General features: G+C 37.3%; 1 protein-coding gene across 1 annotated transcript in view; it reads left to right on the forward strand.

The window, feature by feature from the left end:
• The first annotated feature begins 399 nt into the window (after positions 1–399).
• The window catches only part of fra (frazzled), a 269298-nt gene continuing 254749 nt past the window's right edge, over positions 400–14948 (forward strand). The window contains exon 1 of the mRNA XM_068766169.1: positions 400–633. Coding sequence (XP_068622270.1) covers positions 549–633 — 85 coding nt within the window. The 5' untranslated portion in view covers positions 400–548. The remainder of the gene's footprint in view (positions 634–14948) is intronic.

Genomic DNA, 14948 nt, shown 5'->3' on the forward strand with positions numbered 1-14948 from the left:
AACTTATTTACTTTTCTTTATTAAAATAAATCTTATTAAAATTGAAATATTTCTAAGCAAGATTTCTATAATAATCCAATAATGAATTATCTCTGTAATTATAAAAATAATAATGTTTAAAATTAAATTATTGTCTAGTTAAAATTAGTTTTGCCACAAACTACAGACTTGAACTAATATGTTATCAATATTATGAGTAAGTTAACCAAAATAATGAATTATTTATATGGTTTTCCATGTAATATCATATATTTGTCCGTCCATAGACATAGCGTTATGTTTTAACCTCAGCATCCCTTTTCACCAAAGTGAACAGGAGAGCCAACTTCACTCGTATCCCTTGCGATTGTTGCGAGCGTTGACCTTTCGATATTGAGTTTGTGCCGGGTTTCCGAACGCATCAGTCCTCTGAAGATGGCGGATTATTCGGTTTGATATTCGTGTTGCGTCGCTTGATAAATTGTTCGAATTTTAGTGGAATTTTATGTGAAAATGTGATTACTATGAATTAAAATTTATAGTGCTGTGTTGTTGTAGTGTTTTGCATCATGTGCCGGACAGGGATGTATCGGTTTGGTGTCGGTAACTGGATTTTCTTGTTGGCCTGCATCCATTTGTTTACATGTGCTGAAGGTAAATCCCTTTCTTCTAAATATTGCCGCTTATTATCGATCGGCTGGCCATGTGCGGCGGTCGTTAATGTTTATTATATTTTCAATAAAATTGACTAATTTTATTTTATCGTTTAATTTAATTGAATTTGAGTCACTATTTATTTGTTTGTACTGTTTGAAATTTCGTTTATTTAGTCCGCGTTTACATCGGTATTTATTTATGTTACTGTAATGTTTTATAGGTGTAGTCGATTACGAGCTGTTCTTAATGTCAGGATGATGGACGGACTCGATGCGGGTGCGTATTTATTGTACCTTCGAACTTCACTGACGGCTCAAAAGTCGACTCAGAGGCGTAATGCTCCATCGAGTTTTAATTCATGGTTATTGGGCGCTTGGGGCGATTAAAAGTTTTATTTCTTTTGTGTTTATAAATAAATGGTATAATGTCGGTACTTTATAACGTTTTGTTTATTATTACAGTTCGAGACGGATACGTAATATAGTTAAGTTGATTAATATGTGTCAACATCTGTTTAGAATAATAGAAACGTAAAATGTTATTATTAAATTATTTAAAGAACAAGGTTTTTTATTAAGTCAATTATCGATTTTTAACAATGTTTGTTGGTAAAAAAAAACAACTTTTGGAATGGTGACATATTTGTTTTGTAATTCATTTGATGACCGTACTTTATCACTCTTAATTAATGTTAGTTCGTAATTTTCTATATTACTTTTCTGGTTAGAATCTAAATAGCGGCAAATTTGGTATTTTACTTTTATAACAGATGTTAATCTCTGTATGCATTTACTTGATCAGTAGATTATTAATATTATATGTTCTGTCTTGATGTTTTTTTTATGCAGTAAGTTCCGTTTTTATTTATGTATAGTAAATAAATTGTAGGAATAAACTCCTATCCTCCTTTTAATGTTTATCGTTTAAGTTTCTCGAATCTCTAAATTCTGATTGAAACGGCTTATTTCGAAGCCAGCTAGGTTTCTTGTAAACATGGTTGGCTGCCTTGTTGGCTGTGTTAAGTATAGTTTAGATTATGGAGCCTTTCATAAAATTTTGTGCATTCTGAAGAAGGAGGATCGCAGAAGTGGTGTCACGGGATAACGAAGAGGTCTAGGAAATCTCAACGATCTTCGTTAAGACACATAAATACTGATTAGAGATATCTTAGAATATTTAAGAAATTTTTGGATATCTTAAAAATAAAGTGTTTTGGCTGCCTTTGAGTTTAGTCACTCCATAGAGTGTGCACAGCGATCTCAAATCTGGTCAATAGTAATATACGGCGGCCCGGGCCGAGGCTCCCTGCCTCAAGCTAGGTCTTGACTAGGTGCACTCTGAACCCTGCCACCTCAAAACCACGGAGTCTGTATGTGCCACTTGGGCAGCAGTGAGAGTCCATGTAAAAATCATATCAGTCGTCTATTTATAATTTATTTGAATTTCGTTATTACGTAAAACTCAATTTTTTTGTATGATTATGCATTATTTTAATAGGGTTTAGCTTATGTGAGTAATATTTCCAGTGTGTGTGGAAGAAAGTATAACCTGGTGTGACAGTCAGGGGAGAGGGTCTATAAAAGTCAAATTTCATGTGACGTGTTATATGTAGGGTTCTTTTTAGGTAGGAAAATGTTCGGAGCTTTGTAAAGAACCAGGTTTAAAGTAAATTGAAATGAAATTATGGCAATTCGAAGTAATAGTGATAAGTAGCGATTTCAGTGGCTGCTCTGGAAGTACTCGATCTAGGCTATCTTAAAAAATCTTAGGCAGCAGGGCGCCAAGAGGTCTTAGCTCTTGGCTCTTGCTGCCTCCAAGTCGCAGACTCTGCAAATGCAGCAGCAATGACAGTCCGGTCTTAAAAAGTCGGAAATGATTCTGCTAAGAAGTAGGATGCTTTAAAGGTCGTCCACACTAGATGCTCTTACGACACTAGTCTGGGAGTAGAGGAAGTATACGGTAAAAAGACCGTGTGGACGGTCAATATCTGGACTCTATTACTATTGTCCTAAGGAAAGCAGGGGGTAGGATGACGGACACAACTGAACTGAAGACACGACTCAGAATAAGTATTAACTGCAATCTCTTTCTTGCCAAACATCTTACTGTCAAAGTTATAGGCCTGCCGCAGACTAATCATCACCATCATCATATCAACCGCTACGCGCCCACTGCAAGGCATAGGGCCTTCCTTAAAGATATCCACGAGGATTGGTCTTGCGCTGTCAGCATTCAGCCACTTTCCGCGATTTTGAGTGTCGTCAGTGCGGACTTATTCTCGCCGCGGCTATCGGCTCGTAGTCGCCACTTTAAAACCTTAGGGTCCCAAAAATAAATCTACAAATTTAACGGAATAGCTTATGTAAAGGCTCCAGCTGAAGTTCCTTAGGGTGTCCTCGAACTCACAGCCGAAAGGTTAAGGATTATAATGTTTTTATCTTTCCCTAGGCAAATGGCATATATATGTATATGTATATATATATTTGTATATATATACACATATATATTTAAATAAGAGAGTAGATGCTTGAAATAAATATCATGCTGATTTTTATCGTGATTAATAAACGTTCTATAACAAAACAAATCGAGTAGAAATCGAGGCAACATTATTTTTATTGACATATTCTTTTCGATAGAATCAACATTGCGAAACTGGTAGTAGTATACGGAGAAAATTGGGTCCAATAACGTTATATATAAATAGATATAAAATGTACGTAAATATTTGTTATATTTGTTTATCTGGAATCTCAATATTTGAACCTCTGTTATAACAATTCTTCGTAATTATTAGATCCTTTATTCCTTTTATTCACTTATGCCTGTAGGGTTATTTACATTGATCATTTGTGTACCTTATTATGATAGCTATGATATGGGAGTCTTCAAGTCAAGAGAGGACAGGTTCCTTCTAGACAAGCATGTAGTACCGCAGATCTCGTTATCGCTAAACATCAGTCGACATATGTCAAATGCTTTGCCTGTCTTTACAAGTAGATATTAATTGGAGTGTTTCTATATAAACTAAAATAACCGCTTTTAAATGCATGCATTCGAATATATACACGGAACATATATGAAAATTACATTTTATTTCTGTTTGTTCCGGTTAATCTTGGAAATGACTGCATAGATAATGACGGGACATATATTGGCAGGTAGTTGATGTTATAAGGAGTAATATAGGCTATTTTTATTTTGGAAAAATTTCGCATCTTAAGCGAAGATTTATAATCTGTTGTTTGACAAGCTGTCAGAATCATCACGATAATATAATTTTATTACTATATTATATATATATATCTAATTATAGTAAGTAGTAGCCATTAATATATTCATATAAGGTGTTTTTTATCTTGGGGATTTTACTTTTTAATTGTTAATTTTTGGTCTTTTATGACATTAACTTGTTTCACTTAAAATCCAATATAAAAACCGGCAGAATAGTATAAAATATGAAGCGCGTGTGTAACAGAACTTCGAGTTGAAATGCATAAACGACTGCAATGAGAATAAGCCGAGTGTAGGCGGAGATCCAATACGCAATCTCACAATACGGCTTTCGCCGCGATCACGACGCGGTGTCACTCTTTATAGCCTCCACGGCGGAGCTAAGCTCGTATTAAAAGCTCTCGTAATGCTAAGCACGGAATAACCCTACATTAGCGCGCTGGTCGAAGCCAAAGCTCGCGGCGTTCTTTGTGTTTGCAGCTTAAAGAATTTCACTGCGGCTTTGAAAAGCTTGTAGGATTAACGTTCCGTATGTGTATGTATGTTGAACGTTGCGTGTGTGGGTTTTGTAAGTGTGATCCTGTATAATTACGTTAGTTGTCGTGACAAGGATCAAGTATACATTGTATTGGTTTGTAAGGTTTTACACATATGTTCTTTCGTTGTAAAAATTGATGTTTCATTTTGAACATGTCTGTCGATAACCATAGAGATTAAGTTCACGAAATCAGCTCCGAAGAAGCTGTAAAAGCCTTCGGACTAACAGCAAGAACATCAACAATAAATAAGACATAGGCCTCTTTTATCTTGCGTTGTCCGTGTGTTTACTAGTGTGGCTCGCCCACTGTCAGTTCGAGCATTTAGAAGTTCGTCGGTGACCGTGGTTCTTCTGCGTATCTCCTCGTTTCCTATTCTTCGAGCAAAGCCTTCTCCACTGCTTTCTGGTTAACCTTGAACCTCGACAGTTTATTCACCGTATGTAGGCATAGTTATCGATGTTGCGTGTATCACTGTGGGAGCTTGTTGACATAATTCGCGTGCCTGTCCTGAGACGAGCTGTATCTTATTCTCTTCTTTTTATATATATTTAAATTATGTGCAAGGATATTGTTTTTATTGTAAGGATTCATGGTAAACACGTTTTTAGCTTTTTATTTCTTATTTGTAACGATAGTATTTTTTTTGCTTTTACTAAACGCAGACAGTTGGGAGAGGGTTGCCGCTATTTGATACGGATCTTTGTTCTCCCATCTGTGAGGCACGACAGCGTTTTATAATTATTTACTATTTTTCTTACACAATTTTCTCTTATGGATAAATACAGCTAGAATTTATACATATATACAATACAGTTTGGAAGTTTTACTCAATTATACATTAGTTGGTATATTATTCTATTTCAAGTCGCTGCCCAAGCGCTACCGACCGTTATATGCCTCGAGGTTTAGGACAATGTGCTGGGCCAACTTATCAAAAGATTCTGCCGTAGAATTTTTTCTGGAGAAGGTCCGGTAAATTGAACGGAGGTATATAAAGGTTTTCATAAAAGGTCACGTGGTTACGTCTTTTGAACTTTAACGAGGACATTTGTCCATCATTTGGATTTTTTTATGGCCTCGTTTTTTGGACCCTTTCATAAATTCCCCTGTCTTGTGTTCACAAGGACAATTGTTTACTAAATAATTTGTTCATTTTCCGTTAGTTTCATTTCCTCACTTTTTTTTAGTACTTTTCAATTTCGATCACATGTTCGCTTTTTATACATCGCCTGTATTCCTTCACCATTTCCTCTTGGAATGCTTTTATAACAATTGTTATTTTGTTTATTTCTCAACCCGTCAAACCATCTATTGGTTTGACCTTAGTTGGTCTGCCAGTCCATGGTTTCCATTGCAAAGCTCCAAGACCAAAGCGGCCATCTGTTCTGCGCGGTATGTGGCCTGCTCATATTGCAACTTTAAATTGTCCATCCACTTTGCTATATTATTTGTTATAGCTCTGTGATTAGCACTAATCGGTGTAACATAACTTCTGAAGATGCCCCGTGGAGTGGTGAAACACGTGTTGAGTGATTTAACGGTGGCAGTTGTGTAATTGTCGCATTGTTTGCCGCATACGCATTTATCAGCGGGCTGGCGGGCGGTGCACTTTGTTGCACGACTACCACTGCATGTGCGGAAGTGGCTAAATATTAGTCCTTTTCTTACTTAGGATAGACTTTTGTAAAATAACGAGTGATTCCATTAAATGTTTGTTATATTGTTGCCTTTCTTTCGTGTAACGTATCTCTTTTGTGACTCCGTTTCGTAGAGAAATCCCGAGTATCTCTACATGGCTCGTTAAGCGACTGTTCATTCTCCTTCTATTTTCAGCCGATGGACGTCCATTGTAAAGCACAGGTCAACCACAAAGATCACGACGATGGCCAGTACTGCACTGCATCCAGTGAATTCCCCCAACCTTCACTATGTCGTCTGGCCACCCACGCCAAAAATCACTAACATAAGATAATAAATTAATTATATTAGATAGTCAACTATAGCAATTTTTTTATTTGACTTATTGGTGTGATAGCCGAAGTCGAGAATCTATGGCGGCCCAACTATAACATGCATCAGTTAATGAAAGTATTGTAGCGAAATAATTGCAGATATCTAAACGCTATTCAGTTTGTTGTGAAAACCGCGTCACACGCCTCTTATTATTTAATTGTATAAAATGGCGGACGGCACTAAGTGAAGCGTGTTGTGTTTGTGAATTTGTATTAAATCTTTAGTGCTGTGAGTGAATAATGAATTAAGGACTATCTTATATCAATTTTGAATCAATGTTTCATACGTGCATGACTAATAATTTATTACGGCGTTGGTGTATATGAAGTTGTAGGCGGATGATTTTTAAAATGAACTGTGTCTACTCTGACCTTTCATCCAAGCGTTTTAATTTTTTTGTGCTCCAGCTTGTTAAGTGTTGTCTCTAAAATTGCCTAGTAAACCTATTAAAAACAATAGTACCATTATAATATTGTCATCTGGATCAACCTATCAACCGTTTAAAACGTCACGATTAAATTTTTAACTTCTACAAACACTACAATTACAAGGCGAATGTATGTTACATTTGTCTTGTGGCCCCTATGCGCGGGGATTGGAATTGTACGTTAAATGATTATTACACCCATACAAGGTTACGATCGGAATTTAAAATATTTTTTAATAATATTCGTAAAAGAAACGAACACACGAATTCACCGCATGAGCAGTAATCAGTGTTACATTATGATAAATAAAAATGCAAATCAAGCAGCGCCTGAATCGAACCCGGGAGTGATTTACGACGGCAACGTGCCGCGGTGAATGTAATTCGTCCGCCAATGGGGGTATAAATCGAACTTATAGGAGGAGGGAGAAGCCGTAAAAAGGTCCGTTGACAGCGCCTGCGAAAATGGAGGCTTTGAAACATTAAGATCTTTGTAAATACATGGTGATTGGTGTACGTGTGTCAATGTTTGTTACACTCTATCAAAAAGCAATGGTTTTTTGGCAATTTTGCGATGACAAGCAATAAAGACATGATGAAAGTTGTCGCTTGAACCGAATCGGATGTCTGTCTCCCTTTAAGACTTTAATGTAACTTTTAATACAATAAAATTAAATATACCTTCACATACCGGTACAAGATACAACTGAAACGTTTTTTTATAATTGTTTAAGTAATGTGTTATGTCAGATTGAAAATAAAGAGTCGTAATTTTTACGTTACTATTTTATGTTTAGAATCGTCTTCTATCTATCCTAAGTAAGAAAAGAACCAATATTTAGCCACTTCCGCACATGCAGTGGTAGTCGTGGAACAAAGAGCACCGCCCGCCAGCCCGTTGATAAATTCGTATGCGGCAAATAATGCGAATTACACAACTGCCACCGTCAAATCACTCAATCTTCAGGAGTTATGTTACACCGATAATATGCCCCGTGGAGGGGTGAAACACGTGTTGAGTAGAATTGGTCCTTTTCTTACTTAGGATGGACTTCCGCAAGGTAACGCTCGATTCCATTAAATATTCTATCTATCCTATCCAAAAGTCGATGGTTTTTAGAAATAATCAATGACGTAATGTTAATACAATGCATTATAATTAATTAGTGTCCACCATCTGTCGCAGCAGACTTTGTACTATAGAAAAAAGAAATATCTCAGAGTGATCTCTTTCACGCGCCTATTTGGAATAGGTGTAGAAGCTTCGAAGCTTTTTGCCGACATGTGAGGTAAATTTTCACCAATTTAAAACTTTTACACCTCTAACCAATCACTCTATATACGGAGAGGTCGTAGATCACTCCCGAGATATAGATACGTGCTGTCGAACTGAGAGATTAAATATTTCGTATTTCATTTTGCCGGCTTCGCAGCGGGAATGGACTTAATTTTTAAATATCTAATTTATTTTTTTATATTTTTTATTTTTACCCGACATATAAGTTACTCATTTTATTTATATATGATTAATTTTTTTAATCAATTTTGTAGTGCCAGAAGTAATTAGTCTGTTATATCACAATAGAAAAAATATAACACATTTCAGAGTAACCAATTTATACAGGATAATTGCAAATGGTGTAAAAATTAATTAAAAATCATATAGTGTTTTTAATAATGATGTCTGTCAATTTTAAAATTTGACGAAACAATAATTAAAAAAAATCCAATTATAATTTTTTTTCACTTCGTTGATGGAGTACAGTGGTGCGTATGTTATTATACGGAAGGGACTGGGTGCGTGGAAACGCATGGCTCGCCTTTAATCACGGCATGAAGTCGGATTTCACGCGCGTGCGACGCCGTGTCTGAACATTTTTTATGACTCCCTCTACGTCGTTAATCGATGAAGGGACAGTCATTGTTATGTGGTACGATGTATTGTATAATAATAATTAGGGAAGCTGGGCGGGGTACATCGCTCGTGGCGAACACGAGCTGGAGGACCTGGCGTGGTAAGACACTTAACTACGGTGGGTCGACGACATTGTTAAATATCTAATAGATTCAGGCGTTACTTTGCGGAAGTCCATCCTAAGTAAGAAAGGGACTAAAATATAGCTATTTCCGTTATGTAGCAGTAGTCGTGCAATGAAGTGCACCGCCCGCCAGCCAGCTGATAAACGCGCATGCGGCAAACAATGCGAATTACACGACTATCACTGTTAATTCACTTAACGTGTTCCATTCCTCCACGGGGCATCCTCAGTGCCAAACACCGAGTCATCGACTTATATAATGAAGATGATTAGGTAAATCTACCTTTGGTAAAGAGAATAATTGTTCACTCCAACTGGACTGGACATCCAGGAACTACGAAACATCTCCTCGTTCAATATCCTTAAGACGAAGGTCGACTAACGTATGTGCAGACGATGGTAGCCTGCTCTTCAAGGTAGACAAAAACACAATTTTTGTGATAAATATTTACTTATTTTTAGAGCACGTGTATGTGTGAGTGGTTTGTGTACAAAAATGTCGGTAAATCAGTATCGCGTCTATGAGGCTTAGTGACTAGCGCCATCTAGTGGGTTTTTAGAGAAAATATGATAAAACAGTTTTATGTATTCACCAGCGATGACTCGCGGAAGTGAAAAATGGTCTGTCACTTGGGACTCTATGAAGATGGCTATGTTTGGAATTTTTTTACGAGATCGAATCAACAATGAGAAAACTCGTAGATGATCGAAAGTAATATACATATTCCAGCGGAGTCGCAAGTTAAATTGACAGTGGGTAGATCACAACACGCACAAAATAGATGGCAGCGAGCTTTAAGATCAGATTGGACCACATAACGGTAAGTGCAGCGTAAGACGTCCGTGCACCCAAAAAGTGGGAAGAAATTAATAACGTCGTCGGGAAACAAACACTGGGAGTAGGTCCTCAGCGGTCATGTTGGAAATTTATGGGTAGAAACTAATGTCAAGCTGTGGGCGTCTTAAAGCTGAAATGATGATGATTAAAGGTTAAATAAAGAGTACGAGAGCAAATATTGACATTAACCACAAAAGAAAAATAAGGAGGTTATTCAAAATGAAGCTCAGTTGATTCTAGAGCTCGATGATGTAAAAGTTGAAAAGATCGCATCGAAACTCGTCTATGTAAAATTCACCCTAAAAATTACATTGGGGACGAAGTTCAAGTCTTGAATTGCCAGGCGACGCAGTAATAAGGATAGTAACATCGAAAATAATTAATGTTTAAGACAGAGGACTCGTTAATTAGGTGGATATGGCGCCGCTAGCAGCCGCGCTCGAGGGGGTCGCAGTGCCCAATTGTTATAGTATCCGTCGCAACGAACGTTGTAGAGTTTCACCCCTGTTTGGCTACGCTTCAAACTTTGCAATTTTTGCAGGCTAATTATCTTTTATAACTCTTGTGTCAGGTTAAAATTATAAAAACTTCGGCCATTGTGCCAAAAGGTTCCAGAGTAGCGACTGGTAGATGCGTCGTGGATAACTCCCCACTAGATGGAGTCACGGCATAAACAAGGTCGTGGAAAAACACTGGGTGTGAGCAGTGCCAGAGCGATAATCGAGGTAATCTTGGGGGAGGACACACATTCACTTCCTGTGGTATGTGAGCGGTAGGGCCAAGGGACGTGCAGAATCATCAAGCAGTCTGTTCTTAAAGATCTCGTGTGCGTCTTGTGAATTTACCATCTCTGTCTCACTGGTCAGATAATACAGACGATAATTAGCACTGTCGCGCATAATGGTGTCACCTCCTGACGTGTGTTTGGTAAGACGAGGGATATAGTTAAACATAATTTTTAATGGAATCAGGCCTTACTTTGCGGAAGTCCATCCTAAGTAAGAAAAGGACCAATATTTAGCCGCTTCCGTACATGCAGTCCTAGTCGTGCAACAAAGTGCACCGCCCGCCAGCCCGCTGATAAATGCGTATGCGGCAAACAATGCGAATTACACAACCGCCACCGTTAAATCACTCAACACGTGTTTCAACCCTCCACGGGGCATCTTTAGGAGTTATGTTACACCGATTAGTGTCAAATACAGAGTGAGCTCTAAATGAGCTCTGTATGTGTGTGCGGCAGTGGCTAAATATTGGTCCTTTTCTTAAACGTAATCTGTTCTAAAATATCTCATGTGCGTCTTTCTAATCTTTTTCAACCGTCTCACGTATCTCAGGCGGTGTGCACTATGGGTGCTCGTATTGTTGTGTCCTCGATAAGTACGTGCGTTAGAACGGAGTGAAGAAAAATATCCAGCCGTCTGTTCTTAAAAATCTCGTATGCGTCTTGTTCGTCCTCTTCTGCGTCACCGCTCACTTACGAAGTACTCGGTCAACGCAATCTACTCGTTACTAGAATTGTTAATGAAAATATATAATTTTAGTATTCAGTTATTTTCTTTCTTTGTTCTTAATCCCATGTGTATGCCAAATGTGAAGAATTTTTGTAAACAAATTCATCAACCTAAAAATATCTTCGCTTGTTATACAAATGTTTTTTTTTTAAGTCAACAATAATATCTTTCTTGTTTTAACACATTCACGCCGGTACTGGCTCTTTGTTTTCTGTCATGGCGCGTTGCGAAAATTTCGACGCTTAAAAAATGTCTGTATTAAAAAAGTACCCCAAGGCGTTTGATTACGCGTCCCCTCGAGTGGGAGAAAATGAAGTAAAATTAACGAAAAATTACTTTTTACGGTTGATTTTTGCATTCTCACGGAACATTCACCTGACCGTGACAGATATTTTCGAGTACATTAATAGAACGAAATGTTTCTATTTAAAAAAATACCGATTTTAACCCATTATTATTCCATTTTTAAAGTTACTGTGTTTTTTTATTTTTACTCGTTTTCCTGATGTGAGAAATCAGATACATTGCTACAATATATTCCTCGCAACGCTGTAACTTCGAACGCCGCCAATAGATGGCGCTGGTTGTATATTGCCTCGCGCTGTCTTTTGACCTGGGCAGTTGCACATAAGGGTGCCATTAGATTGTGTCGACTCATTTTTAGTCCGTGGACCTCTGTTACCACGGGCTCAATTTCGATGAAGCTGTATAAAGCATACACCGGCTAGCACAACAATATCTAATGCATCAAATGTCAAAATGTGTTGACTCATATCATTTAAGATTAGATATTTTTATTCATCATCAACATGTCAGCCGATAGACACGCACTGTCAGGTATGAAGCTTCTCCATATATCGCTACTATGTCCAGTCTTGTGGTGTCGGCATCCACTGATCTTCGACAATGTCGGCGCTCCAACCCACGCGACATCTACTGGATCACATTATTTTTATGCACATACAAACAATTATTTATCACGGTACCTATGTCGTTTATTTCGTAAGAACTTGTTAATTGCCTTATGCATATAGCATATTAAAGCTTAATTTATATTGTATTCAAATAACACGTTGTGGTAGAACTCGTGGCATGCACTGTTAAAACCATTATAATGTAGAATCCAGTTACATTATACTAAGATCAGAATCGGTGTCGATTCTTTTGTTGAAAGTGCTCGAGACAACATTTTAGGCTCCCCATCAAAATGTGACGAAATTATTATGTAATGCAAAATTTCAGTATAATTATATTTAAAAGATTGCAAAACGAAAGTGAAACAGTAAGCATACAGACGATTGGTTATAGGTGTAAAAGTTTATGGATGAATGTATTTGTATACAAATAAATTAAATTGAAACTTTTGTATGTAATATTAAAATAGACGCTTTTTACAACACGCATATGAATATATATACGGCACGTATACCAAATTTTTTTTTAAATTTCTGCCTATCGGTCTGTTTGTTCCGGCTGATCTCTGAAATGGCTGGACCGATTTTGATGGAACTTATACTGGCAGGTAACTAATGTAATAAGGATATAGTATCTTGGCGTACTTTTATTTTAGAAAAAAAAAACTAGATTATTTTTTGTTAAATTCAAAGGCACGGGCAATCGGGTGAATTTTAAAATAAATTGATTTTAAATTGTTTTTTGTTTTCTATCTGTTCCTGCAGACTTTGTGCTATTTAATTTAAAAAAAATGCAATAGTAAAAATAAATTGACTTAAAATTGTATAAGGAGGAGTAAAAGCGTATAGCTATTTTCTGACAAATGGGTAGCGCTGACCACCTCTCTTAATCTTTTATATATATAACTAATCACCGTGTGTATTTGACATTTCTTAAATTTAGCGAGATATGAAGATGTAAGATCACAATTCGTGAAAGCAGGAAGTTCCTTCTGTTAAATAATAAATGAAGAAAGACCTAGAAAACGACGTGACCTTTGTATGCATTGCATTAATTCTTTAATGCGTCGTGAGTATGCCCTCTATTAGGGGGACCAAAGACAGTCAAAGTCTGGATACAGGCAGCGCAGGGTTTGTCTTTGAGGCGATCTTTAAGGGAGATCTAGGTCTTGCAGTGGGCATATATCCTATGTAACGTGGTTATATCAGAAGTGATAGCTTAGTTGACATATGGTGGTGTCTCGGGGTTCGATCCCAAGCAGTCTCACATGGTCATCATCGCAGCCTACAATGACAAATATTGTTTACGATAAAATCTGAATTATATGTAACGCTCACAGACCACATTTAAACGGACGAGGTTTATGTACTAATGCTACCGAAACCGCTGTACCGCGCCTTTGAAACGTTAGGAGGGGGCACAGGATAAAAGAGCACCGACGGCAGAATGATTAAACGGAACACCGATACATCCCGAGCGCATACCTAAGGCGCACTGTGCTAAATTGTGGTTTCCGTAATTCTATAACAACAGTACGTTTTACGAAATATTTGCAAAATGTTTGACATCTCTTCTGAAAAAGAAAATTTATAGGTTTGTGTATGAAAAAATAAGGCCGCTCGAACACGGAACTTTAGTACGGCCAGTGTATGCAGTATGCCTTAGCAATCCCATATGAGTCATCGATATCGGAGCATTGCTCATCCCACGCGGAAGGTTCGGAACCGAGGCGCATTAGCGCTACGCCAGTGGAATTCAACCTTTTTTTTTCACAAAAAATCTTTTCGTCGCGGCTAATTAAAAATTAACTAGGATTAGGGATGGGAATGTCATAACAAATCTTCGGCAAAGTTTATAAATTAAACCTACATCGTTAAATGACATTTCAAAAATCAAAACTGATGAAAAAAAAATTATAAGGTTTTTGACTGATTGTAAATTGAGAGAGGAAATAATGACTGGTAATATCGAAACTAATCATTAGAAAACATAAATAAATCATCTCACAAGAGCAGAGAAGACTCTAACATAAGTCACACGGACTAAACATGTCCATGCAAGAGAGTCGCTAGATAGAAGAAATGTAAGAGAGAAGAGAACTTTAATACCAAGAAGTACAGAAGCAGCCAAAACGACGGCAACAGCTATGAAACGAGAACTACTGTCACCAACAGGTCCTGGAGGGACATAGAAACAATGTACCAGAGTCACACAGATACCACATAACATCCAAGTGGCGTAAAAGATCGGTCAGAATAAGTAGAGGGAGAAAATAAAAATTTATATCACAGACAAAACTGAGTAACTGCGTTGACATGTAATAGAAACTTGATAGTGTGGTTTTCAATCTCCTTTTTTTAATTTATTTATTTGCACCTTATAGTGCACCATAGATAATAATTATAAAAAAGAAACAATTTATATATATTTTAGATAAGACCACGTCTTGTACCTGTAGGTACAAGACGTGGTCTTATCGCTCCAGGCGATCTCTATCTACCAGGCGGATGAAGATGAGAGACATGAAGGAGAGGGCAGTTTAGAGTGTACATATATATATATATATGCAGCATTCCCAAACACAAGTCTTTTTTATTCTTAGCAGTGTTAAAAATTTTTCTCTCTTTATTTCTCGTGAAATTATATCCACTTGACGGTTAGACGTTAACCTTTTAAGTGCCATGAGGACCGCCGGCTACCACACGATACCCAACAATAGGTGCCGTGAGGGCCGCCGGCTACCTCACAATTTTTCATCTGTACAGGAATATTATTTTTTTCCGACCCTCCGGT

This window comes from Battus philenor, unplaced genomic scaffold (genome assembly GCF_028537555.1).
Source record: "Battus philenor isolate CCGP_79_NKW_IND1 unplaced genomic scaffold, ilBatPhil1.0.hap1 SCAF_20, whole genome shotgun sequence".
NCBI lineage: Eukaryota > Metazoa > Arthropoda > Insecta > Lepidoptera > Papilionidae > Battus > Battus philenor.